The 25276-nt window shown below is 44.0% G+C and overlaps 1 protein-coding gene across 4 annotated transcripts; it reads right to left on the minus strand.

Moving 5' to 3' along the window:
• Positions 1–637: 637 nt before the first annotated feature.
• ZBTB33 (zinc finger and BTB domain containing 33) lies at positions 638–20978 on the minus strand. 4 transcript variants are annotated; one of them, XR_011364831.1, is made up of 5 exons: positions 20480–20978; positions 6377–11977; positions 4772–4838; positions 758–858; positions 638–684 (listed from the first exon to the last, which is right to left on the minus strand). XR_011364831.1 is itself a non-coding variant. In XM_069986700.1 (2 exons), the coding sequence occupies exon 2, from the start codon at positions 11973–11975 to the stop codon at positions 9987–9989; it is 1989 nt and encodes a 662-aa protein (XP_069842801.1). In that variant the 5' UTR covers positions 11976–11977; positions 20480–20978; the 3' UTR covers positions 5166–9986. The 4 variants fall into 4 exon arrangements, 2 of the variants coding, with proteins under 2 accessions (XP_069842801.1, XP_069842802.1); XR_011364830.1 differs by having other exon boundaries at positions 667–858; XM_069986700.1 differs by lacking the exons at positions 638–684; positions 758–858; positions 4772–4838 and having other exon boundaries at positions 5166–11977.
• Between the last annotated feature and the right edge of the window lie 4298 nt (positions 20979–25276).

Consider the following 25276-nt stretch of genomic DNA (forward strand, 5'->3'; position numbering starts at 1 on the left):
TTGGGAGTCCCTGGTACCTCCATAGGCGCCGACTTCGATAGCAAGAAATTTGTACGAGGCATCAGCCACCGCCATCAGGTGATCCTGATCCCGATGGCTGCTGCACTCATACATGCTTACGACGGCACCTTTGCAGTTCGGGAAATTGGCCACAGACTGACAGCCTGCTGCTGCCTGCAGCCATGTCTCCTCAGTTGGACTGGGCATTGAAATGGGCTGCAAGTACTCCCAAATCATGTGGCATGTTGACCTCACAATTCCAGAGATGGTTGATTTCCCAACTCGGAATTGGAGGTGCAACGGTGCAAAACTCTCCACTGTTGTGAGAAATTTGAAAAAGATAAAAAAAAAAAAAAAAATATATTAGTTTACAGTTCTCATTTTATAATCCACATTTTACCTTTCACAAAAACGTGTTTCAATAACCACTAATTTATAAAAATAAATGTTGATTAATGAAACATGAACTTTCTGAGAAAAAATTGTAAAAAGTGGAATTTGACATATCATACATACATTGCCTAAAAAATTAACTGAATACTCACCGCAACGTGATCAGCAGTCGGTCTTTGGCAGTGATGGCTTGTGGCATCTTGACATTGAACATGAGGACCCAAAATGTCCACCAGCTTATCAAAGGCCTCCATTGGCATCCGTGTGAACTTGATGAATTTATCAGAATACCTATTTAAAAACAAAAAAACAAAAAACAATAACACATTCTCAAAGTATAAACACCATTTACATATATACTTACTCCCTCAATTCCTGGTACAGTTGTCTGATATGTCCATAATGTGGCTGGAGTGTATTAATTGGGTGAACCCAATATTGACAGCCTTGGTTCATTCCAATGGCCTATAAATATAAAAAATAATTTTAATGTTAAATCCTTCAAAATTTCAAATGTAATGTACATGACACAGTACCTCCATGTCTGAGAGGTTTCTGGTGACATTTAGAGACTTCATTTGTTTACAATGGAATGAGGGGTTTGTGAGTACATTAATGCAATGTTCCCATATAGTGCGGGTGTCTTGGAAAAATAAAGCAATAGTATATTCTCACAGCAAGACTTTAATTATGGAAGCATGTATTGTAGTAAATGGTTGATGTGAGCCCTACTTCAACCCTAAGTGGGACAATTATTTTGCAGAGGCAGAGAGACTGTTTTGAAAATAATTTATTTGCATCTTGGCCCTCTGCCTCACATACTGTGTGTGTGTGTGTGTTGTTTGGACTCCCTTTGTTCCTAGCACAAAGTGGTAAAAGCAGTCACGGCTCCCTCTAGAGAGGCTGCGGTTGCCATGATCTACCCAGCCATATATTAGATGGAGGCCTGGATTTAGTCACACACAAAATTAAAGTGGAAAAACACACTCCAGGCTGATCCAATTTGATGTAATGTCCTTAAAAGAAGTGAAAATGAGGCTGAGTATTGTGTGGGGCCTCCACGTGCCTGTATGACCTCCCTGCAACACCTGGGCATGCTCCTGATGAGGTTACGGATGGTCTCCTGAGGGATCTCTTCCCAGACCTGGACTTAAGCATCCACCAACTCCTGCACAGTCTGTGGTGCAATGTGACGTCGGTGAATGGAGCGAGACATGATGTCCCAGATGTGCTCGGATTCAGGTCTGGGGAATGGACGGGCCAGTCTATAGCTTCAATGCCTTTATCTTGCAGGAACTGCTGACACACTCCAGCCACATGAGGTCTAGCATTGTCCTGCTTTAGGAGGAACCCAGGGCCAACCGCATCAGCATATGGTCTCACAAGGGGTCTGAGGATCTGGGTACCTAATGAGAGTCAGGCTACCTCTGGCGAGCACATGGAGGGCTGTGCGGCCCTCCAAAGAAATGCCATTCCACACCATTACTGTTCCACTGCCAAAATGGTCATGCTGAAGGATGTTGCAGGCAGCAGATCGCTCTCCGCTGCGTCTCCAGACTCTGTCACATGTGCTCAGTGTGAACCTGCTCTCATCTGTAAAGAGCACAGGGCTCCAACGTCAAATCTGTCAATCCTGGTGTTATCTGGCAAACGCCAAGCGTCCTGCATGGTGTTGGCCTGTGAGCACAACCCCCATCGGTGGCTGTCGAGCCCTAATACTATCTTCATGGAGTCGGTTTCTAACTGTTTTTGCACACACATGCACACTTGTGGCCTTCTGGAAGTCATTTTGCAGGACACTGGCAGTGCTCCTCCTGTTCCTCCTTGCACAAAGGCAGTGGTAGTGGTCCTGCTGCTGGGTTGTTGCCCTATGGCCTCCACGTCACCTGGTAGCGCCTCCAGCCTCTGGACACTACGCTGACAGACACAGCAAACCATCTTGCCACAGCTCACATTGATATACCATCCTGGATGAGTTGCACTACCTAAGCCACTTGTGTGGGTTGTAGAGTCCATGTCATGCTAGCATGAGTGTGAAAGTACCAGCAACATTCAAAAGTGAATAAAACATCAGCCAGAAAGCATAGGTACCGAGTAGTCTGTGGTCCCCACCTGGAGAACCACTCCTTTATTACGTGTGTCTTGCGAATTGCATGTGAAATTGATTGTCAGTGTTTCTTTCTAAGTGGACAGTTTGATTGCACAGAAGCACAATTTACTTGGAGTTATATTATGCGGTTTTAGTGTTCCCTTTATTATTTTGAGCAGTGTACATTTTTTTAATAAAGCTATATTACAAATATATTATAAAGTATTAACTTTATTAAAGGGTACAAACACACTGGGCGAATCTGCAGCGGATTTCTTTTGGAAATCCCTGCCCTGTACACTCAATAGCAGACAAACTTGCAGCAGGATGCACATCCTGGTGCGAGTTCGTCAGCAGCGTGTGGGACATGAAGACGCCGGGAGCCCCAAAGCAAGTTGGAGCAGGGACCCGGTAATGTATACGCTACGGCGGCAGGGGGGTTAACAGAGCAGGCTGACAAACTCACAGCGGGATGTCAATCCCGCTGCGAGTTTGTCTGCCATTAAGTGTACAGGGCAGGGATTTGCAGCAGCGGATTCGCCCAGTGTTTGTACCCTCAAGCTATGTATTTAACATACAGTTTTAATCTCCTAAGTAGCCCTTTAACCCCTTAAGGACGGGGCCCATTTTCGTTTTTGCGTTTTCGTTTTTTCTTCCTTGTGTTTAAAAGGCCTTAGCACTTGCATTTTTCCACCTAGAAACCCATATGAGCCCTTATTTTTTGCGTCACTAATTGTACTTTGCAACTGCAGACTGAATTTTTGCATTAAGTATACTACGAAACCAGAAAAAAATTCAAAGTGTGGTGAAATTGAAAAAAAAAAAACGCATTTCTCTTATTTGGGGGAACTGTATTTTTACGCCATTCGCCCTGGGGTAAAACTGACTTGTTATATATGTTCCTCAAGTCGTTACGATTAAAACGATATATATAACATGTATAACTTATATTGTATCTGATGGCCTATAAAAAATTCAAACCATTGTTAACAAATATACGTTCCTTAAAATCGCTCCATTCCCAGGCTTATAGCGCTTTTATCCTTTGTTCTATGGAGCTGTTTCAGGTGTCATTTTTTGCGCCATGATGTGTTCTATCGGTACCTTGATTGCGCATATACGACTTTTTGATCGCTTTTTATTACATTTTTTCTGGATTTGATGCGACCAAAAATGCGCAATTTTGCACTTTGGGATTTTTTTGCGCTGACGCCGTTTACCGTGCAAGATCAGGAATGTGATTAATAGTTCGGGCGATTACGCACGCGGCGATAGCAAACATGTTTATTTGTTTACTTTTATTTAAAACCTCGGAAAAGGGGGGTGATTCAGACTTATTGGGGGAGGGGGCTTTTTACTATAAACAACACTTTTTTTTTACACATATACTAGAAGCCCCCCTGGGGGACTTCTAGTATATATACTTTGATCTCTCATTGAGATCTCTGCAGCATAGATATGCTGCAGAGATCAATGAGATAGGCACTTGTTTACTTTCGGCTGCTGCAGCCGGAAGTAAACGAGTGCCGAGCCGGGGACGGCGCCATCTTGGATGAGTCCCCGGCCGGCATCAGTAACGGAGATCTCCCCCACTAGACACCAGGGAAAGGCTGCCTCCGATTAGCTAATTAGCGGGCACGGCGATCAGACCGTGCCCGCTAATAGCGGCGGTCCCGGGCTACACGCGGCACCCGGGACTGCGGCGCTTCAAAGCGGCGGCCCCGCTTTGAAGTGCTAATGAGGACATATGACGTATCGGTACGTCATATGTCCTTAAGAGGTTAAATGAGATATAATTAAATCCCTCCAAGATCAATCAGGTTTTACCCTCAACAGAGTTAAGTTGGCTCTTCAACCAACCACTGCAGTGGTATTTTTTTTTCATACTGTAGACATAGCACGTTTTTCTGTGGAAAATTGGAATTCCTGTTGTGGAGCCTCTGAAAGTCCCCTTCATGGTGCACAGCTAATTCTAATTCTTTTCCACCCACAACTTCCATTTCCTTCTCTAACCAATCACAGCACCTACTTCTTCTTATTGCATGACTTACTGCTGGAAAAAGTGCACTGGATTAAAATAAGTTGGAATTGTGCTGGTCTGATGATTTACACAGTACAGTATTATAAATGGCATGTGGAGGGAGAAAAAGTAACTGATGCAAAGTACTATGCGAGTAAAAATTAAAGACACAGCACCCGCATTACAGTAAGTAAAGAGTTACACTAAGCACTGCACTGCTACTGAGAAATACAGAAAGGGGAGGGGTGGTGAGCAAAGCCTAGATTTACCTTTGAGAAACATCTTCAGGATCACAGATTGCAGGTACACAGCCTAGGCAACGTCCATTCCACCTTCCTGTAATAGCACCCAATTTATGTAATATATTATACATACACACACACACACACACACACACACAGTAAATATATGTATGGTTTAGCCATTACCACCACTATATCATCAGGTTTTTAGGTTGTGTGTATATTATTGTTTTGTGCAACATAAAATTTAATTTCCTTACTAAATAGCAGTAACTGGTTATTGTATATTGGAATTTGGTGGCTTGCTTTGACTACATTAGAACATTAGTAACACTTTCCATTCATTCTAACCTTAAGTACATATACTGAAAGAAACTGTTTCCAATGATTACACAAGTAAGACTGAAAAATGTTTATTGGTTTGCCATATAAAGCTCTAAAGTCTAAAGGCTCAAGTATCTGTTAGTGAAAAGTAGCACACGACTTAAAAAAAGAAAACTAAAAAAAAAAAAAAAAGAAAGAAAAAGCTGTACAAGTATAATATATACAACATGACTGGTACCAAATAAAATCATTTCAGAAAAAGTTCATCGAAGAATAAGGATATACAACCCAACTTCTTAAAGACAAACATATGCATTCCATGACGAGTAGTGACAACAGAATACTCCGTTGACACAGTTTCCTTTCTGTACATACTAGTGGAATGCTATTTGAAAAGCAATATTGCAAGGGTTTAGAAAGAAAAAAAAAAACTTTCTTGAAATTTAGAACTGTAACCTTAACATACAAGAGACGTCTAACAACTATAGGCTTGAAATAATGCTGTGCCAATATTAACGGACTTGTAGCGGCTTTTCTTGCTTGCAGTTTAGCATCTTTAGACAGAGTAATAGTTCAAGTCTTAAATATTTATAAGTGCAACGGTCTAAATAAATACTGCAGGAACGGGTTACATGATTCAATAGCATGCTGTTTCTTCAGAAAACTTTTCTCATAGTAGTATCTGTGTCTATGTAACCCTCCCATGTTGTCCAGACCAATACTTTTGTTACACAAGCACCAAATAAGACATGTCAGCCTTTTCTCCCTGTCTAATGCTATTCTGGACCATTAATCTCCATCTTAAATTACTTAATTTAGAGTTGTAAACTTTTTTTTTTTCTTTTTATCAATGATTTCAAAATGAAATAAAAGCAACAAGACACTTTACACAAGGGGAATTACCCAGACCCTGGGGATCCACAGACATTTATGGCATACCCAATGTATATGCCACGTATGCAATTTTCTGGCTGGCAGTTTGAGCAGTAGTCACCACTGTAAACTAGTACAGAACTGTGGAGCTTTTGCAATTGTGGAACCCCCAGCACTTGTAACCTGTCATCTCACAAGCTGTCCAGTCTTCAATGCACAGCTAGAAATATGTTTACTTACTCCTTCCAAAGCAGATGATATACCAAAGCAATACTGAGTGTGTAATGTGTTAGTATAACATACTATAGTAGGGGTGTAAAAATCCATGGTCCAGAGTTTTAAGTAACTAGGTATCTCATATTAAACAAAAACATATGCTTTAATATAAAAAGTTGTTAAAACCGCAAACCGTGTGATTTTAAGATTGAGCTTTACCTTGCTTTGAACCGCTCCTCTGTCCTACTACTTGGGCTACCTTTTTTCCACTTTCCTATTAAAAGGCATTAAAATATAGCAGTTATCCCTCATTTTTCGATTATATATACAGATACCTGCACCTAGTCTTTGTACAATATAATGTATCCACAAAGATATAATCACACATAAAAAACAAGTCTCACTAGTTTTACCAAGTCTTCATTAAAAAAGCCCATATTGATTTGCCTACTTGTACTATGCTAACTACATCAAGCCCAGTTCAGATCATTCATATCAAGCATGTAGTAGAAATGCTTAGCTAATGAAACATATTTTGCAAGAATAGGTGGCCCACAGTGCACAGCAAGGAAAATTACATACATACACCTAGCCTAAAGGAAACTCTGTTAATATGCAGTAACCAAGTCTACAGTAAAAAGAAAGTCATATGTATAAAAATAATTTCTCTGTCAAATCCAAATGGGGAAAAAGTTAAATCCTCATTTATCTAAATTAGAAACAAGGCCAATATGGGAAGGCATCTTGTTACAATGTAGCAAATATCTGCTAAAGTTCCCAGAAAATCTACTTCAATCTGTCTTGCACTTCCAAGCCCTGTAAGCTTAGGGATATATGTCAAAATCCAAAGTAGCATAAGAATATTAACAGGACACTCTACTACTGTTTTGTGGTGTCAGGGCACATGTTGACCATAATCCCAAATTGCACTTAATAAGGCTACAGATTGTTGATTAAAGGGGTTATCCACAGTTAGAAAAAGCACAGCTACTTTCTTGCAAAAACAGCGCCATCTGTGTGTGGTATTAGTTTAGTTTCAGTAACTTCAGTGGAACTGAGCTACAAAACCCACACCCAAACTGGAGACAAGGTTGGTGCAATTTTTGAAGAAAGCCGACATGTTTTTCTAAACCTAATCCTTTCGAAAACATTGCACAAATCACAGTAAAAGGCCGGTTTAACAAGGGCATTTTTGCACCAGTATTACGAGCACAAGTTCTGGCCTGACTGCAGCCTCTTATGACACTTGCTGTCAGGGCGGGACCTGCAGGCGTAAAATGCCAGTGTAAAATCAGCCCTACATCACAACCCAATGAAGACAATGAAACTGCTTTTAATGGAACCGAGAATTAAAAAAACGTGCAGAAGGATAATGTGACCCCCTACATTTTTTTTTTTTTTTTTTTGCATAGACAATGTAAAAAATAGTACAACATTTTAAACCATATGACATTCACATACACAAGAGTTAAGTACAGCTGTTAAGGATGTTTAGGATGACAAAGGAGTAAAAAAGAAAAAAGTTTCATGGATGGAATCAAAGTGACTACAAAATTTTAGTACTGCTACCTTCTGCAATATTTTGTTACCGAGATCAGTTGCTTTTCAGCAGAAATGCAATTCATTGTATTTGTTTGGGTTGTAAATATATGATTACAGTGAACAGAAGCCAACTGGGCTGAAAATATGCTTTATAACCTTTATGTGAGTTATCAATAAAACTCAAAAGCACAGTAACCTTTGGGCGTTTTTAAAAATTGTGCCTTAAAAATGTTCTGATACTACAGGGAAACCAATTATACATCCTTACAGTAAATGTGACAATAAATTACATGTTGGGATGTTTCCAAGATCTGTGAATGAAACCTCTCAAGTATGTCTGAAGCTTACAGTGACATTAGTAGGTCTATAAGTTAATAGGTCCTCTTTTCAGGAACTATTTTGTTTTCATCAGGTTTCTCTTTTATGGTTTATGTAATTGTGGATCTGCAATTATGGACAAACTAAAAGCCCTATTCCACCAACAGATCTGACAACAGATTATCTGCCAAAGGTTTGAAGCCAAACCCAGGAACAGACTATAAACAGAGAACAGGTCATAAAGGAAAGACTGGATTTCTCCGCTTTTCAAATCCACTCCTATGTTTGGCTTTAAATCTTTGGCAGATAATCTGTCGTCAGATCTGTTGGTGGAATAGGGCCTGTCATTGTTCACTAAATGGCCTATTCACACGTCCTTTACGGAGCTGAGCTGTGCTTGGTACAGGTGGTAATTAGGGAACAGATTTACCCATAGAAGTCAATGTAAATGTCCAAAATTTGTCCACTTTACAGGGGTAATGTTCATAACATCCACAAACATAATTTTTTTGCAAAAATTACAAATACGGGCACATTTGGACTGCCTGATTATACAGACATGTGGATGTGGCCTAAGGCTGGGTTCACACACTACGTTTTTGCATTCCATTTTTTGCAAAAAAAAACCCCAACCAAAAACGGATTCATTTGTGTGCATCCATTTTAATCCCTTTTTTCATTGACGGATGCACAAAAATAAGGTTGACTACGTTTTTGTGTACGTAAAAAAAAACTGATCTGTTTTGATCCTTTATTTTAATAATGCAAGTCAATGGAAAAACGTATCAAAACAGATGCACACAAATGCATCTGTTTTTTTGCAAAAAACGGATTGCACTGTACACAGTACTGTGCTCCTGTACAAAGTTTTACATCTTCCAAAGCGCAATGCAATTCCTTTTTGCTTTTTTCCAAGACGCATTAGGACAGTCCATGTTTCTGCTTCTCAAAACAAATGTGTATTTAAAATGGGTTTTCTAGTGTTAAGCATAGCTGGGTTTGCAAAAACAGCATGTATTTGGGGTGGGTGTGGTATTGCAATTCATTTTACTGTAACTGAGCCAAAAAACCAAACCCACATTTAGAAAACAAGTGCAGCTGTTCCTGGAAGAAAGCACCCATATTTTTCCAAGCCTGGATTACCGCTTTAAAGGGTTATCCAAATTTTGAAAAAGCACAGCTATACTTTCTTACAAAAAAAGCACCATCCCTGTCCCCAGGTTGTGTATGGCATTACAATTCAGCTCCTTTTACTTCAATGCAAATGAGCTTCAAACCCACATTCAAATTAAGGACAGCAGAGGTGTTCTTTTTAGAAGAAAGCAGCCATGTTATTTATAAGCGCGGACAAACCCTTTCAATGAAAACTGCATTGAGGTCCAGAAAATGTGAAAACTTACACATATTTGGATCAGGATTGGGAACGTAGCATGCAAAGTACACAAGAGTGCTGTTCTCTACTACCTGAAAAGAATGGAAGAACTTAGATTCTGGCCCCTTCACAATCCAGAGAGAACATTCACATATCAGACCACTAAATTAGCTTACCTATCTAGACATTGCCAATGAATGTCAACATTGAGATTTCTTCTTTTTTAAAGTGCAAACATGCCTAAAGTATTGGGAAGTAGGTCTGTCTAACTCACACTGGAACAACTTTTGCGAAAATGTAATACACACATCTTTATTATTTATTATTAAAAGTAATGCGCCTATTTCCTATAAATGACTGTAAAATCCAAATTATGGCAATAGTCTCTGTAAATTTAGCATCACTGGCTGGTTAAGAGAACTCTGTGAAGATGCCCTCACATACTGGTTGTAACCTATAAGAAAGACTAAAACTATGCCAATTGTAGGCTATATTAAAATGGTGGAATTAAGATTTAAAAAAAAAATCCTTACAGCAGTTCACCTGAAGATCATGTACTCCATGTTCCTTATATACTAAACTTAAATGTTCATATGATTAATAGGATTCTGGTATAACAAACTCAAATTCTGTACTGCCCTCCGGAGTAGTTGGTTTAAACATGTTCTGGTTGTTCTGCTGAATGAAGATATCGTCCCAATTTACAGGTTTTGGCCCATCGCCAGAGTGGTTCTCGGCAGATGCCGGTTCAGATTTGTCTGGGTCAATGTCATACACGATTCCACCATCGTTTATAACAGGGACAGCGTTGGTATTTTCAGATATGTACGCATACTGTCTAATCTGTAATGTTTTGCATGGATTTAGACGGTAAAGCTTTGAATCGCCAGCAGGGTCCATACTGTGAACAGATCGAATGTGTGAAGCCATGACTTGGTAATTTATAAAGGAACTGCCACAAGTCAAGCACTGATATCTTCTTTCACCTGTATGGTGAATTTCATGCTTTGTACGATATTCTGCAAGAGGAAAGACTCTCTCACAATAACGACAAGGATATTTCTTTTCCCACGAGTGAACATTAAAATGTCTTCGCAAACTTGTCAGACAAACGTATGACCTTTTGCATACAATGCAGATATAATAGACTCTTCCATCAACAATGAGCTCATAGTGGTCATCGTGTTTCAGTTTCATTCGCTTACGATTTGGAAACCCATCATCATCATCTTCCAGCTTGGGCACACCTTCTTCAGGATCGTCCTTAATAGGGATTACTATGTCGTATGTGTCCTCTCCAATGTTAGCATAAACTTTGCATCCTGTTGACAATCCCTCAATCTCTGATGCCGTGTCCAATGTAATGATTTTCTTGCCATCCATTATGCGTCGAGGCTCTGACGACTCTTTACTGCTTCCTGAAACAACATCAGCTATCTTAATTTTGAACTCTCCCGGTTTTGATGATGATCCGGGGCTGAAGGTAACCACTTGCTTTTTCTGAACGCCATCGAAGGACACATTTTTGTGTGTAATTGTAGGTGGCTGTTCCAGAGACACAGCTGAGGAAACAGGAGAATTAGAGATGCCGTTTCCATCTAATATCAATTCTGTTTTGGGCTGAATAATACCAATTGGTTGTAGTTTTGGCAAGTTTTGATTAGCATCAGGGGGTGTTTGCTTCTGGGGTGATGGTGTGGTAACAGAAGTGGTAGCAGTCTGGGAAGTCTGAACTGAAGGAGCAGCTGTAACTGGTGCAGGCTGTGGAGCAGGAGGGACAACAGAACCGTTCGGAGGATTTTGAGAAGATGGGATTGCATCTGTACTTCCTGATGCAGGACCCGTGTTTTTTAAAGGGGGTTGGGTTGGAGATTTAGTGTTTTGATTAGGCTGCTGAGGTTGACTAGATGGTGTAGCTTTCTTTGTATCCGAGTCTTGCTGATTAGAATCAGGAGTTGGGGTTTGCACAGGTTCTTTCTTTATTGGAGTCACTGGTTTAGCTTGTACAGTCTCTGAACAAAAGATTACATCATCATCGTCGTCATCATCATCAGACTCAATCACATGAAAATCATTTTCTGACGTGGATTTAGAGAATGATAAAGAAAATGATTCACCAATGACTGGCATCTCCAGGTTTTTGGATTCTCGTGATTTCGGATCAGAATTAGACTGAGCTTCAGGAGAACCATCCTTGGATTCACCAGACATGCTCTTGACTTGCGATAAAGGTATTCCAAGATCCGCTATAAAAGGAACTCCTAGCAATTTTCCTGATTTTATCAGTTCTTCCAGCATGTCGCATTTCAAGCGAACTATTTTAGCACTGTAAATATAGTTGAGAATTTCTGCAAATATTTCGGCTCGAACAAAATTTAATTCCACTACAGGTCCAGCAACGATGAAGAGCTGGTGGAAATAAGTGCTACAGGCGGAGAGAATATTCTTGTGAGCTCTAAATTTGCGGTCTTCAACAATAACTGTGACGTCACAATACAAGCCCTGTAGCCGCTGGTCATTTAACGCTTGCAATAAGTTGCCAGAATACTGGGTGTCAGTCGCCGTAATCAACTTTTTCCCCTCCATGTCTGCAAGTAAAAAAAAATGAATAAAAAATAACGTCATAGTGTGAACAAAGCACATACTATATATTCCTTATTAACTTATACATAAATTCACCTATAAAATTACTTTTACTTTAAGGCTGGGTTCACACTACGTATATTTAAGTCAGTATTGTGGTCCTCATATTGCAACCAAAACCAGGAGTGGATTGAATACACAGAAAGGCTCTGTTCACACAATGTTGAAATTGAGTGGATGGCCGTCATTTAATGGCAAATATTTGCTGGTATTTTAAAACAACGGCTGTTGTATTGAAATAATGGCCGTTATCTACTGTTATATGGTGGCCATCCACTCAATTTCAACATTGTGTGGACAGAGCCTTTCTGTGTTTTCAATCCACTCCTGGGTTTTGGTTGCAATATGAGGATCACAATACTGACTGAAATATACGTAGTGTGAACCCAGCCTCAAACAGGCAATATATGAATGCAAGTATATTGAGTTAGGGTATATGGTGCTGTTGTAGCACTGCATCCTTTTTATTAATTAAAGTAAATGTGCTAGGTGGCCGGAAGCACCAGGCTTTATTTCCTCAAATAGGGGCATGATACAGATCCCTGCAAAGCCAGGTGGGTGACAAAGAAAACTGTGAAGAGGATGCAATGCTACACCTATACTGTTTCCTCTTAATGTTTATGTTCAGTGGAGCTCTAACTGATCATAAAGTAATAGCATGTGGGAATACCCCTTGCAAATATTTGATTTTGCAACACAAAACACTTTATAAATCCAAGTCTGACGAAGCTCAGTGGAGAGCCTGGGAAGCACGCGAGCTGTTGCATTGAAACAAAAGGCAGGCGGGATTCCGCGGCGGAGAGCTCTGATGCGGAATTCCATTTTTTACTTTGTGTGAACAGCCCCTTATGGTCTATACGCACGCTCAGTTTCTCCCCCCCTATATCAACATGTCGGTGGCCCCAAGGATGGAGCAGATAATGTAAGAAACCACCCCTAGCGTCTGCTGTTTTAGAGCTTTTTTCAGAGCCATAGCTTTGACACATACCTATCTCAGCTATTCCAGCTGGATAACTTAGACTCTTGCGGTTTCTCTGCAGGTGTATGATTAGCTGGATCAACAAATGTTCTCTTGCTGAATGGAAGATGGTCACATTGCACGTTGAACAGGTGGTAGTAATCTAAACAAATTATGTAGGGAAAAAATTTCCAGAACCAAACATCCAGTCTGTGTCATGTTGCATAGCAACTGTAATATATGGGTGGCATGACAACCCCCATACCCTGGGGAGGCAGCTAGAGAAGACCAGCAAACACTGTACAGGGACTACAGCTTTATTCTCTACACTATTTAATGACCTGTTACATAAAAGCAATGAGGACAGCCCAGAGTGGTCTATAAACAGTCAGCGTAGGTTCATACGTACATATCCAATTTTGAGGCCCCTAATTTTACTGTAATATGAGACAACATGGGGCTGAATAATGTGCTGATGAGAAATGAGCTAACCCAAGCATGTGGCAATTGATCACCGGTGGCCCAAGGGCTGCATCCAACTTCTACAGCCACCAGTAACCAAATGCAGAACGATTGCTGGAGACTGGCTCATAAGATAAACTGCTCATGTTTCCACTTTCGCACATTAAAAAAAATATATATATACTTTCCCCTCCTAAAATGAAGCTCTAAACGGGCAAGCTGGCTTGAGCAGTTTCATCATAATGTATGCCAATTACCTGATGTCTGGCTGAGAAGCAGTAGATCAATGTATAACATGAGGAAGTGTGACCATGTCTGTTCTTCTTAATTTGTGGTACATTGATATTACTCTGCCCATTTCTTGTATTTGTTTTGCTTTCTGCACTTCCACCCATTTGGCCTAGGTATTACTATTATGAGACTGCGTAAGGGTCAGTGCCCAGCTTCTCTAAGCATAGAGTCACAATGTGTTTCTGTTGTCCATTTAACCTTTAGGGTACAAACCTACTTGACGTATTTGCTGCGTGAATCAGTCTTAAAAATAACCAGGCAAAACGCAGGTTGGCTTTATACAATTGTTCTGCGTTAAAATACGCAATTGCGTATTTTTGAAGCGTGAAGCTTGTTGTTAGCAAAGCATCAGTTGTTAACAACCTGTGCGAAAAACGCATGTAGCTTCACGCTTCAAAAATACGCAATTGCTTATTTTAACGCAGAACAATTGTATAAAGCCAACCTGCGTTTTGCCTGCTTATTTTTAAGGGTACAAACACACACGGCTTATACGCTGCGTATTTACTGCTGCGATACGCAGCAGATTAGATCTAAATAACTGAACACAGTATCAAATCTGCTGCGTATCTGCTCTGTATCTGCTGCGTATCTGCTCCGTATCTGCTGTGTGTTTGTACCCTAAGACTGATTCACGCAGCAAATACGTCAAGTGGGTTTGTACCCTTAAAGGAAATCTGTCAGCTCCCGGGCACTACCTAAGGTGCTGACAGTGTGCTGTAGCTGGCAGCCCCCAGTAAGCATGGTGCCTTTTTGGTAATTTTCCATGCAGCGGATAATGTACAATCCTATGTCTCCTACTGTCACAGATCTGTTGTTCGTGCCACACTTGTCATGCATCCTCCTGCTCGCTCAGCTGTTAGATTGCAGATCAGTGCTCTGTAGGCAGGTTATCTCTGAAAGAATCTTTGCTCTGAATTTGTTGGAGCTGTGGTCTAGGGGTAACTCACTTGTCTAGAGACCTGACAGCAGTTCATTCTCTGGTTCAAATCCCTTGATGGAAATTAAATAGATGTCTTCTTTTTCCTCATTATTGTATCATTTTTAAGGCTATGTTCACACACAGTATTTTTGCAACCAAAACCAGAAGAGGATTGAAAACACTGAAAGGCTATGTTCACACACTGTTAAAATTGAGTGGATGGCTGTCATTTAATGGCAAATAATTACTGTTTTTTTTAAACAATGTCCAATATTTGCCATTAAATGACGGCCATCTGCTCAATTTCAACAGTGTGAGAACATAGCCTTTCTGTGTTCTCAATCCACTCCTGGTTTTGATTGCAAAATACTGACCAAAATACTGAGAAAAAATACTGTGTGTGTGAACATAACCTTAAAATGATACAATAATGAGAATTAAAAAAAAAAACCATCTATTTAATTTCCATCAGGGGATTCGAACCAGAGAATAAACTGCTGGCAGGTCTCTAGACAGGTGAGTTACCCCTAGACCACAGCTCCAACACCTTAGGGTGAAGAGACAAACTGCCTATAGAGGACTTAGCTGCAATCTGACAGCTGAGCGAGCAGGAGGCTGGGCAGCATTGATTATTCATGGAGAGGGAGGAGGATGCATGACAAGTGTGGTACGAACAACAGCTCTGTGACAGTAGGAGACATAAGATTGTACATAATCCACTGCACGAAAAATTACCAAAAAGGCACCATGCTCACTGGGGGGGCTGCCAGCTACAGCACACTGTCAGCACCTTAGGTAAAGCCCGGGAGCTGACGGATTCCCTTTAACTAATTTGATATTGATATGTCATGCCAGGCGGGGAAACATTTCATGACACCGCTTCCCCGTCTGTAGAGCCCGTAATTTATGGGACGTGTGAAAGGGATTCCGAGTGGAATTTCGGAATGTCAAACTCTTTCAGCGGAGGTGCATGAGCCCTCCCATTCAAACAGATAGCAGGCAGGATTTGGCACAGAATTTGCACATGGGGGTCCTGCACGGGCTCTAACCCTATTGGAAAGCCGTCATTTTGTGACAAGTAACAACCCTTATTTTATAACAACGGCTAATATTATGCAAATAACTTATTTACTGCTGAATGATGGCCGTCTTTTTCACATAGTGGGAACATAGCCTAAAAGGGGTATTAGAACACATGAGCACTCCCTTAAAGGGCTCATGCACACTGAGCAAAAGACAAGGAATTTCTGCTTGAAGATTTCTGCTTAAAATTCCTCTTCTATTCTGCTCTGAGCAGAATAGGAGCTGAATTCGAGTGGAATTCAAGCAGAATTATAAGCAGAATTCAAGCCCCATTGACTTCTATAGGATTCCTCTAGCAGATTCTGCCAAAAGAAGTGACAAGTTACTGCTTTGGGTTATGTGCACACTGAGGAATTCTCGAGGAATTGAAGCAGAAAGTTTTCAGGCAGAATTTAAGCAGAATTTAAGCCCCTCATTGACTTCTATAGGATTCCTCTAGCAGATCTACAGCAGAAAATTCTGCTCGGAAATTCTGCAGTGTGAACAACAGAGCAGAAAACCTATTGAACACTATGGGACTTTGCTCTGTACAAATTTTACGGGAGGAATTTCAAGCTGAATTCCTCGCCTTTTCCTCAGTGTGCACATACCCTTTGGCAGAAAGCAGATCTGCGGCAGAAAATTCTGCAGTTTGAACAACAGAGTGGAAATCCCATTGAACACAATGAGACATTGCTCTATTCATTCTAGGGGTATGTGCACACTGAGCAATTCGAGGAATTGTAGCTGAAAGATTTCTGCTTGAAATTCCTCGCCTATTCTGCTCTGGCAGAATTTGAGCGGAAATTTGTGGAAATCAAGCGGAATGCAAGCGGAATTACCAGCAGAATTCAAACCCCATTGACTTCTATAGGATTCCTCTAGCGGAATCCGCCCAAAGAATTGACATGTACATTCTTTGGGCGGAATGCGGATTCTGCGCGGAATCCCGGACGGAAATTTACTCTGTGTGCAGTCGGAAATCCCATTGTTCTCTATGGAAGGAGCAATGTTGCATTTACACGGGCGGGATTCCACGCGGATTCCGCCCGCTTTTTACTCAATATACTGTCCGTGCACGTACTGAATACTGTGTACTAGACATTAAAACTACTGGCGGCATCATTCATGACGACTGCCAGGAGTTTAAAACCGTTTTTTGCTGTGCCAGTACAGTAGCACGAATATTCAAAAAGAGTTTCAGAGCTCCCAGCGTCATTATGAGCGATGATGGCACAAGTTCTAATGTCTAAGTTCTAATATATGGACTGTATATTGTGGATGTATGAATGGCCCTTGATTTCTGAATTGTGGATCCCTAATATGCTTCAATTCAAGGTTTACAAATAAAAAAACGGACATCACGTCAACTATTGTTTCACAGTTTAAGGCTATGTTCATACAGCGTAAAAGTACGGCCGTTGTTGCAATCGGCAACAACGGCCGTACTTTGTACGCATAGCTACACTGCATGTTCTTCTATAGGATCCCGGCCGGAGTCTATACACATAGTATATGCCCCGGACAGGATCTCAAGCGGCGCCGCAAATACTGAACTGTCAGTTTTCTGCAGACGGTCTCTTACGCCATGTGAACATAGCCTAAATATGGATTTCACCCCTTGAGTGTCTGGGAGTAAAAATTATAGTGACAAAGAAAAATTTGCTGCATATGGATTTACCCTAAGGTAAACCACATGTCACACGTATCAACTTCACAGCAGATTTCACGCTGCAATTTTTACAGCAAATCCTGCAATAAGGTAGTGACAGGTAAGTTTAACTAATAAGCTGCCAGGCTGGTAAAAATAAACAGTAAATGCTTTCCTGTCCACACTCCCTGTCAAGTCTCTGGGACAGCGCACTTATTGAGTGAGTGGGCAGTCAATGAGCAGGATAGCGACAAGGGAGCGTGGGCAGGTAAGCATTAGCCGTTTAATATTTTTACCAGATCGGCAGCTTGTTAGTTAAACATGGCTGTCACTACAGTCTTGGGGTATGTGCACACTGAGGAAAAGGCGAGGAATTCAGCTTGAAATTCAGCTTGAAATTCCTCCCGTAAAAAATGTACAGAGCAAAGTCCCATTGTGTTCAATGGGTTTTCTGCTCTGTTGTTCACACTGCAGAATTTCCGAGCAGAATTTTCTGCTGTAGATCTGCTAGAGGAATCCTATAGAAGTCAATGGGGGGCTTAAATTCTGCCTCAAAACTTTCAGCTACAATTCCTCGAGAATTGCTCAGTGTGCACATAGCCTTGCAGCGGAATAAAAATCTGCTGCGAGAATGCAGGGCCTTAGACTTTAATGATACCGAGTATTGCAGCGAATTTGCTGCGACCTTCTTTTGTGTGTGAATGCACCCTTAGGGTGCCTTCACACGTACCGTATCGCTGCGTATTTATCGCTGCGTGTTTGGTGCGATTTTTACATGTGAGTTTTGATTTTCCCATGATTTTCATGTGAAAATCAAAACTCGCATGTAAAAAAAAAAAAAAAAAAAGCACCAAACACGCAGCGTTAAATACGCAGCGATACGGTACGTGTGAAGCTACCCTAAAGGGGTTTTCCAGGAAAACCTATTGATAGGTGGTAAATAAAGGTTTCCTGAAAAACCTCTTTAACAGGCTGTGCAGCTGTCTCACCCCTCTCTTACACAAAACCAGAAAGTAAAAGCTTTCACACTGTTCTGTAACTTTAGCTGAGCGCTATGTCCCAAATACTGCACCCAGCATCATATGAGCTAAGACTTTGGACATTTCCTTTATTGTACGTGTGCCAGGCACAGGTATGGGATGGAATCACTGTGCCCCCCTGGTGATGTATGTCTGCCAGGCACAGGTATCAGATGGCATTAATCACTGTATCCCACTCTGATAATGTATGTGTGCCAGGCACCGGTAGGAGATGGCATCAATCGCTGTATCCGACCCTGGATTGTGTGTGCCAGGCACAGGTAAAAGATGACATCACTGTATCCCACCCTGGTAATGCATGAGCATGGCTCAGGTATGACATGGCATCAATCACTGTATCCCACTCTGATAATGTATGTGTGCCAGGAACCGGTGTGAGATGGCATCATTCACTGTATCACAGAAGAAAAAAAAAAAAAAAGACACATTTGGTCAGCTCTCCTAGAACACCATTCACACTAGGCAGGAGCAGGTATCAATCATCACTGTATCCCACCCTGGTAATGTGTATGCCAGGCACAAGCAGGAGATGGAATCATTGTGCCCTCCCCTCCTGGTAATGTGTGTGCGAGGCACAGGTATGAGGTGGTATCACTGTGTCCCCCCTGGTGATGTATGTGTGCCAGGCACAGGTATGAGATGGCATCACTGTGTCCCCCCTGTTATGTACATATGCCAGGCACAGGTATGAGACGTCATCACTGTGTCCCCCCTGGTGCTGTATGTGTGCCAGGCACAGGTAGGAGACTGCTTCGCCCTCTGGATGCCATCCCCTCACGAGGACGGGCTGTCTCTCATTGGTTAGGGGAAGATGTAGCAGCACATGTAGTGCTCGGCAGTGACACACCTCCCCTGGATTCAGGCTGTGTGCTGGGCGGCCATCACTCCTCCTTACCATGTAGCCCTGAGCATGTTATCATTGTGCACAGTCCTCCATGCCACATGCTCTTCCTCCCCCTCCTCCTGCCCGGGGAGACAACATAGCAGAGATTTTTCCTCCTCTCCATCTACAATGCATAGAGCAGGGCTTATTACCACCCTCACCCCCAGCACTGGGGCTATGTAGAAGCTGTGAGGGTCCCTGACAATCTCTCAGGATGGTGCCAGCCCTGGCAAAGACATGGAGGCCATACAGCCCTGGAGCCCTGGCACAGACATGGAGGCCATAGAGCCCTGGTACAGCACAGCACAGACATGGAGGCCATAGAGCCCTGGTACAGCACAGCACAGACATGGAGGCCATACAGCCCTGGAGCCCTGGTAGAGCACAGCATGGAGGCCATAGAGCCCTGGTAGAGCACAGACGAGGAGGCCATAGAGCCCTGGTAGAGCACAGACGAGGAGGCCATAGAGCCCTGGCACAGACATGGAGGCCATACAGCCCTGGCACAGACATGGGGGCCATACAGCCCTGGCACAGCACAGACATGGAGGCCATACAGCCCTGGCACAGCACAGACGAGGAGGCCATACAGCCCTGGCACAGCACAGACGAGGAGGCCATAGAGCCCTGGTGCCCTCCCATGTCCGGGTGCCAGCAGCTCCTCTGTAGGACAATGCGGGGGATAGGTGGCGGGGTGTTGGCTGAGGTGCCTGCAGCCCCCGGCCTGTACCCGGCTCTTTGTACCAGGCTCTGCCCCCTCCCACCATGTGCTGCCCGGCCGCACTCCCATGCTCAGCCCCCTCACAGCTCCCTCCATGTCCCGGCACACACCGTCACACACGGGGACTCCCAGCGGCCTCCATGCTGCCCTCGCCAGCGGCCTACACGCCCAGCCAAGCCGCCGGCCTATGAGGCCTCACTGCCCGCGAACACCCTGAACCATCCCATCCTCCCGGGGCCGAGCACAGCCCGGGCCTCACACAGTCGCGACAACATGGCGGCAACGGCGCTCACAAAGGAACATAGACCGGGGCTGCTCAGGCGCTGATGCGTCTAGGCCCCGGCGTCCATTCTGCCGCACGTTATCGCCGCTGCTTCACAGCCCGCCATGTGTGCACAGCCCCGGTGACACCGTGTACTGTAGCGCAGACCACGGCCGCCCCATGTGCTGTATTTACCTGGTGTCCCCGGGCCACCCGGTGCCTCGGCTTCCGCAGACAACGAATGAACAGGCTCCTCCCGCAGACACCGAACACCGCTGTAATGCCAAGCTCTGACCTGCAGAGGGCGCCAAAGGCAAATCTTCTTCCCCTCCTCATGGACCGAACAGTAGAACGAAGCGCTCGGAAAAGATCGACATTTTCCGTTAACAGAAAACCTCGCGAGAGTTCCATGCGTTCTTTTCCTTTGATATAAAAGGCTTTTTTTCACGCGAATACATCGTGATGGCTCTTTTACTTCCCGTGCTACGTAGCGTATACAGCCAAGGTAATTCTGTCAACAGGAACCTTATCTCTGTACTGATATATTTATGAATGACGCCGTATTATTAAACGAAATAATAAAAAAAAGATTCCTTTGTTCTATCTCACGATGTTGTTAGGCGGTGACTATCAGGAAGCAGCGCCACCTAGCGTTAACTCATGGAAGTCACGTTACAGCCAGCTTTGCTGAGTGTACAGCTCCAGCACGCATGCGCAGTTTAGCGCGTTCACGCGAGAGCTGTCCAGGGTTCTGCGCCGTGTCTCGCGGGCCTTTGTGCGGTAACGGTCGGAACCGAAGTCGTTTAGTTTACCGCACGAATAACCTCCTGAGATTGTACGGGAGCCAATTCTCCCGCGAGGGCAGCCGGCCGCTGACGTATCCCACTGGCTCCCAGTGACTCCATACAAAGAGGTGTATGTGCGCAGGCGGCCGGCACCCCTTTGTGGCGGGAAGTAGATACCTAAATGATATGACTGTGACCAGAGGGGGCGCTGTGCTGAGGAGCTCTGTGTGGTCCAGTGATAAAAACCTCCCTAAAACTACACAAAACCCTTACACAATGTTAATTTTTACTGAAAAATTAAAAACATACACATATTAGTAACATCACATCCTTTACTGCCTGAACTATAAAATTATCTTATTAGCCCACATGGCGAATGCTATGAAAAAATTTACATTATAAATAAACGAAAACAGTAAGGGTATGTGCAAACAGTGAATTCTTGTGGATTCCGCCTCTCGTTCCCGCCTGCGCCTGCTTCACTCTCCGCCAGTCCCATAGACTCCATTCTATGCTCAGGTGGATTCCGCCGTCCGCCCAAAGAATGGACATCTGCCTGAGCATCGAATGGAGTCTATGGGACTGGCGGAGAGTGAAGCAGGCGCAGGCGGGAACGAGAGGCGGAATCTGCAGCAAATTATCCGCGAGAATTCTGCAGTGTGCACATATCCTAAGACAGGGTTCACACTGCTTTTTTTAGTGTGTTTTTTCACCCCTTTTATTTTTGCTAAAAACTGATGTATTTGTGTACATCCATTTTGATAAGTTTTCAAATTGACTTCCATGTACAAAAAGGTGGTTTTGGTTGTAGTTGTAGACTCAAAATGGCACCATTAACCCTTTTCACAGCCCAGCCCAAAATGGCACCAACTTTCATTTTTTCATTTTCGTTTTTTTCCTCCTCACCTTCTAAGAGCTATAGAGCTTTCATTTTTCTATCTACAGGGCCATATAATTTTTTTTTTTTTTAGGAACGAGTGTACTTTGTAATGGCATCTTTAAATCTACCATAAAATGAATGACAGAACCCCAAAAAAATTATTTATGGAGTGAAATTGGAATACAATTTCAATTGTGTAACATTTGGGGGGTCCCCATGTCACTGTAATGCACATTTAGGGTGCGTTCACACCTACCGAATCCGCAGCGTGTATGGGACCCGGCCCCTTTAACCCCTGCGCCGTTGGCTGAAAGCCTGCCCGCCCGCAGCCCCGGCCCTCTGTCCGTCCGCACCGCCGGCCGCCCCAAGCATACATTACCAGCTAGCTCTTGATTAAGGCTCCCGGCTCCCCTCGCTTCTCTTCAGCCAATCAGGGCTGCCGTGCACTGATTGGCTGAGGAGGAGTGAAGGGAGCCGGGAGCTTCACACAGCCGCGGCACCGAGCTGGTAATGTATGCCCGGGGGGGCCGGGGCTGCGGGCGGGCAGGCTTTCGGCCGGTGGCGTAGGTGTTAAAGGGGCCTAGTACCATCCGGATCCGCTGCGTGTATGGGACCCATTCAAATTCACAGTACTGGATCCGCAGCGGATTTTGCTGCTAACCCGCAGCGGATTTTGCTGCTAACCCGCAGCGTCAATTCCGCTGTGGATCCGGTAGGTGTGAACGTACCCTTATAGTAAAACTGACATCATGTCTTTATACATCAGTCTGAACACGGATATGCACGTTTTTATAGCTCAATTGTAATTTTTTTTTGGACCATGGACCTTTACTACACAGGGCGATGCGAGGCCAGCGGCCAATGATTTTTAAACATGTTTAACCCATTAACTACCGTGGGCGTACAGTTACGCCCCCGCAGGCTGTGCCTTAACCCCTTAACGACATCGGGCGTAAACTTACGCCCTCGCGCCCTGGTACTTGGCGCATCAGGGCGTAAATTTACGCCCGATGTTTCCCCGATCGCTGCGTGTTCACACACAGCGATCGGGGAAGATGGCCTGCTATAAATCTTAGCAGGCCATCTTAGCTTCTCGGCACGGGGGGTGGTTAACACCCCCCGTGCTTACGATCGCCGCTATAGGCTGATCAATTCAGATCAGCCAATAGCGGCGATCGGAACCTTTCCGGGTCATCGGTGACCCGGAAAAAAATGGCGGTCGGTGCTGTCCGAGGACGGCACCGACCGCCATTACTGTAAAAAGTAATGGTGGTCACCGCGCCACCGGCCCGATCGCCGTGAACGGCCGGCCGTTCACGGCGATCGGGCCGGTGGCGCGGCGATCAGAGTCCCACAAAATAATAAATACCTGCCCTGGACCCCTCAGCTAGGTAGCGGAGGGGTCCAGAGCAGGTATTTGTACATTACTCACCTGTCCCGGGCTTCTGATCGGCGTCTTCCGAGTTCGCGGCGTCCTCCATCTTTCCGTTCGGTCTTCGGATCTTTCCGGCGGTCCCCGTCGTCTTCTCTCGGCTATTTTCGGCTCCAGCCTCGTCATTTTCCGGATTTTGCGCTCTGCTGCCCTCTAGCGGCTGATATGTGTAATACACGTATCAGCCACTATAGGGATGTTCAGAATGTAGAAAAAGTTTTTTTTTTTTTTTCCAAATTTTTTTTTTTCTATTTTCCGCACCCTATCGCCGCTGAGTGTTGATCAGCATCGCACGAAAGTGCGCTGCTAATCAGCAACTCCTCCTTTTTGGCGTAGGGTGTTTTTTTTCTATATTCTACTGCCACGGTCTGCTGATAAGTGCCGCACATAAGTGCTGCATTTATCAGCAACTCCTTTGTTAGCGTAGGTTTTTTTTTTATACTTACTGTAAAAAAACACGTAAAAAACACTACATTACACCACACTACATTGAATAAAGTTTGAGACTACACCACTACATACCCCATATACTAGTCCCCGTATAAAGATGGCCCCTAGGGTGTTTTCGGCGTCAGAGGGATACGTTATTATTGCCTCCGACACCGAAACAGCCAGTGAGGATGAATGGGGGGGTCCTTCTTTCCTCCATTCATCCTCATCATCCTCATCATCCTGTGACGTGTCTGGGGGTAGCGTAGCGTACGCTGCCCCCCAGACAAGTCTTTTCCGCCAGTACCGTCCCAATAAGAGATCACGGTATGGTGTGAAATTCTCCAAACTGTGTGAGCGTACCTCAGGGTACACTTACAGATCCAGGGTACGTGCACACTGCGGAATGGCGAAGGATAACCCTTCGTGCATTCCGCAGCTGGCACCCGACGGCGGACTGATGCGGGCGCATGTCTCTACCCGTGTCATAGACTCCATGTTATGCACAGGAGGATTTCGTCGTCCATCCAAAGAATGAATACGTTGGACAGAGAGCGGAATCCGCCCGTGCATAGAATGGAGTCTATGACACGGACGGAGACGCGCGCCCGCATCAGTCCGCCGGTGGGTGCCAGCTGCGGAATGCACAAAGGGTTATCCTTCACCATTCCGCAGTGTGCATGTACCCTTAGAGTGTATGAAGGAAGGGACACCCAAATCCAGCCCCCAGATGCCCCCTCCCCCCCATCCTCGGAACAAGTGGGAAGATCGTCCGGGAGCTGATCTTCCCACTGCTGGATAAAGGTTACCACCTGTACGGGGATAACTTTTATACCAGCACCCCCTCTTCCGGTCCCTCGCTGCCCGAGCTACTGTAGCTTGCGGCACGATCCGAACATATCAGAAGTAGTAATAGCGCCCTAATATTTAGCAGCCATGGAGCGGACCCAGCGCTTCTGGATATGAAGGACCCCTTATCGCACCAGGACAACATTTTCCAGGTGACGTCCCCCTCACTGGAGAAAGGGAGACCCCAGAAGAAGTGCAGAGTGTGTGGTAACAGGGGGATCAGGAAGGACACCATTTACCAGTGTGACACCTGTCCTGATCCCCCCGGCCTCTGCATACTGGATCGCTCCAAGGTGTACTATACGTCATCGGGGTTCTACATTATCTAAATTCTGTCCCTTATTCCTATTTCAGGGGTCACGTTGATCCAGGGATTATTCTGATCGCCATTATGGAGTCGGGAAGGAATTTTTCCCCTGTGATGAGGCTACTGTCGTCTGCCTCACGAGGGTTTTTTGCCTTCCTCTGGATCAACACAGGTTGAATTTGATGGACACCTGTCATTTTCAACCTTATAAACTAATAATTGGCCTAATACCCCCAAATAAATTAGAATTGTCCCTTTTCCCCAGCTAAGTAGGTATGGCCGTCATTCCCATTAGAGGATGCCATGATGC

The sequence above is a fragment of the Dendropsophus ebraccatus genome, chromosome 10, assembly GCF_027789765.1.
Source record: "Dendropsophus ebraccatus isolate aDenEbr1 chromosome 10, aDenEbr1.pat, whole genome shotgun sequence".
Taxonomy (NCBI): Eukaryota; Metazoa; Chordata; class Amphibia; order Anura; family Hylidae; genus Dendropsophus; species Dendropsophus ebraccatus.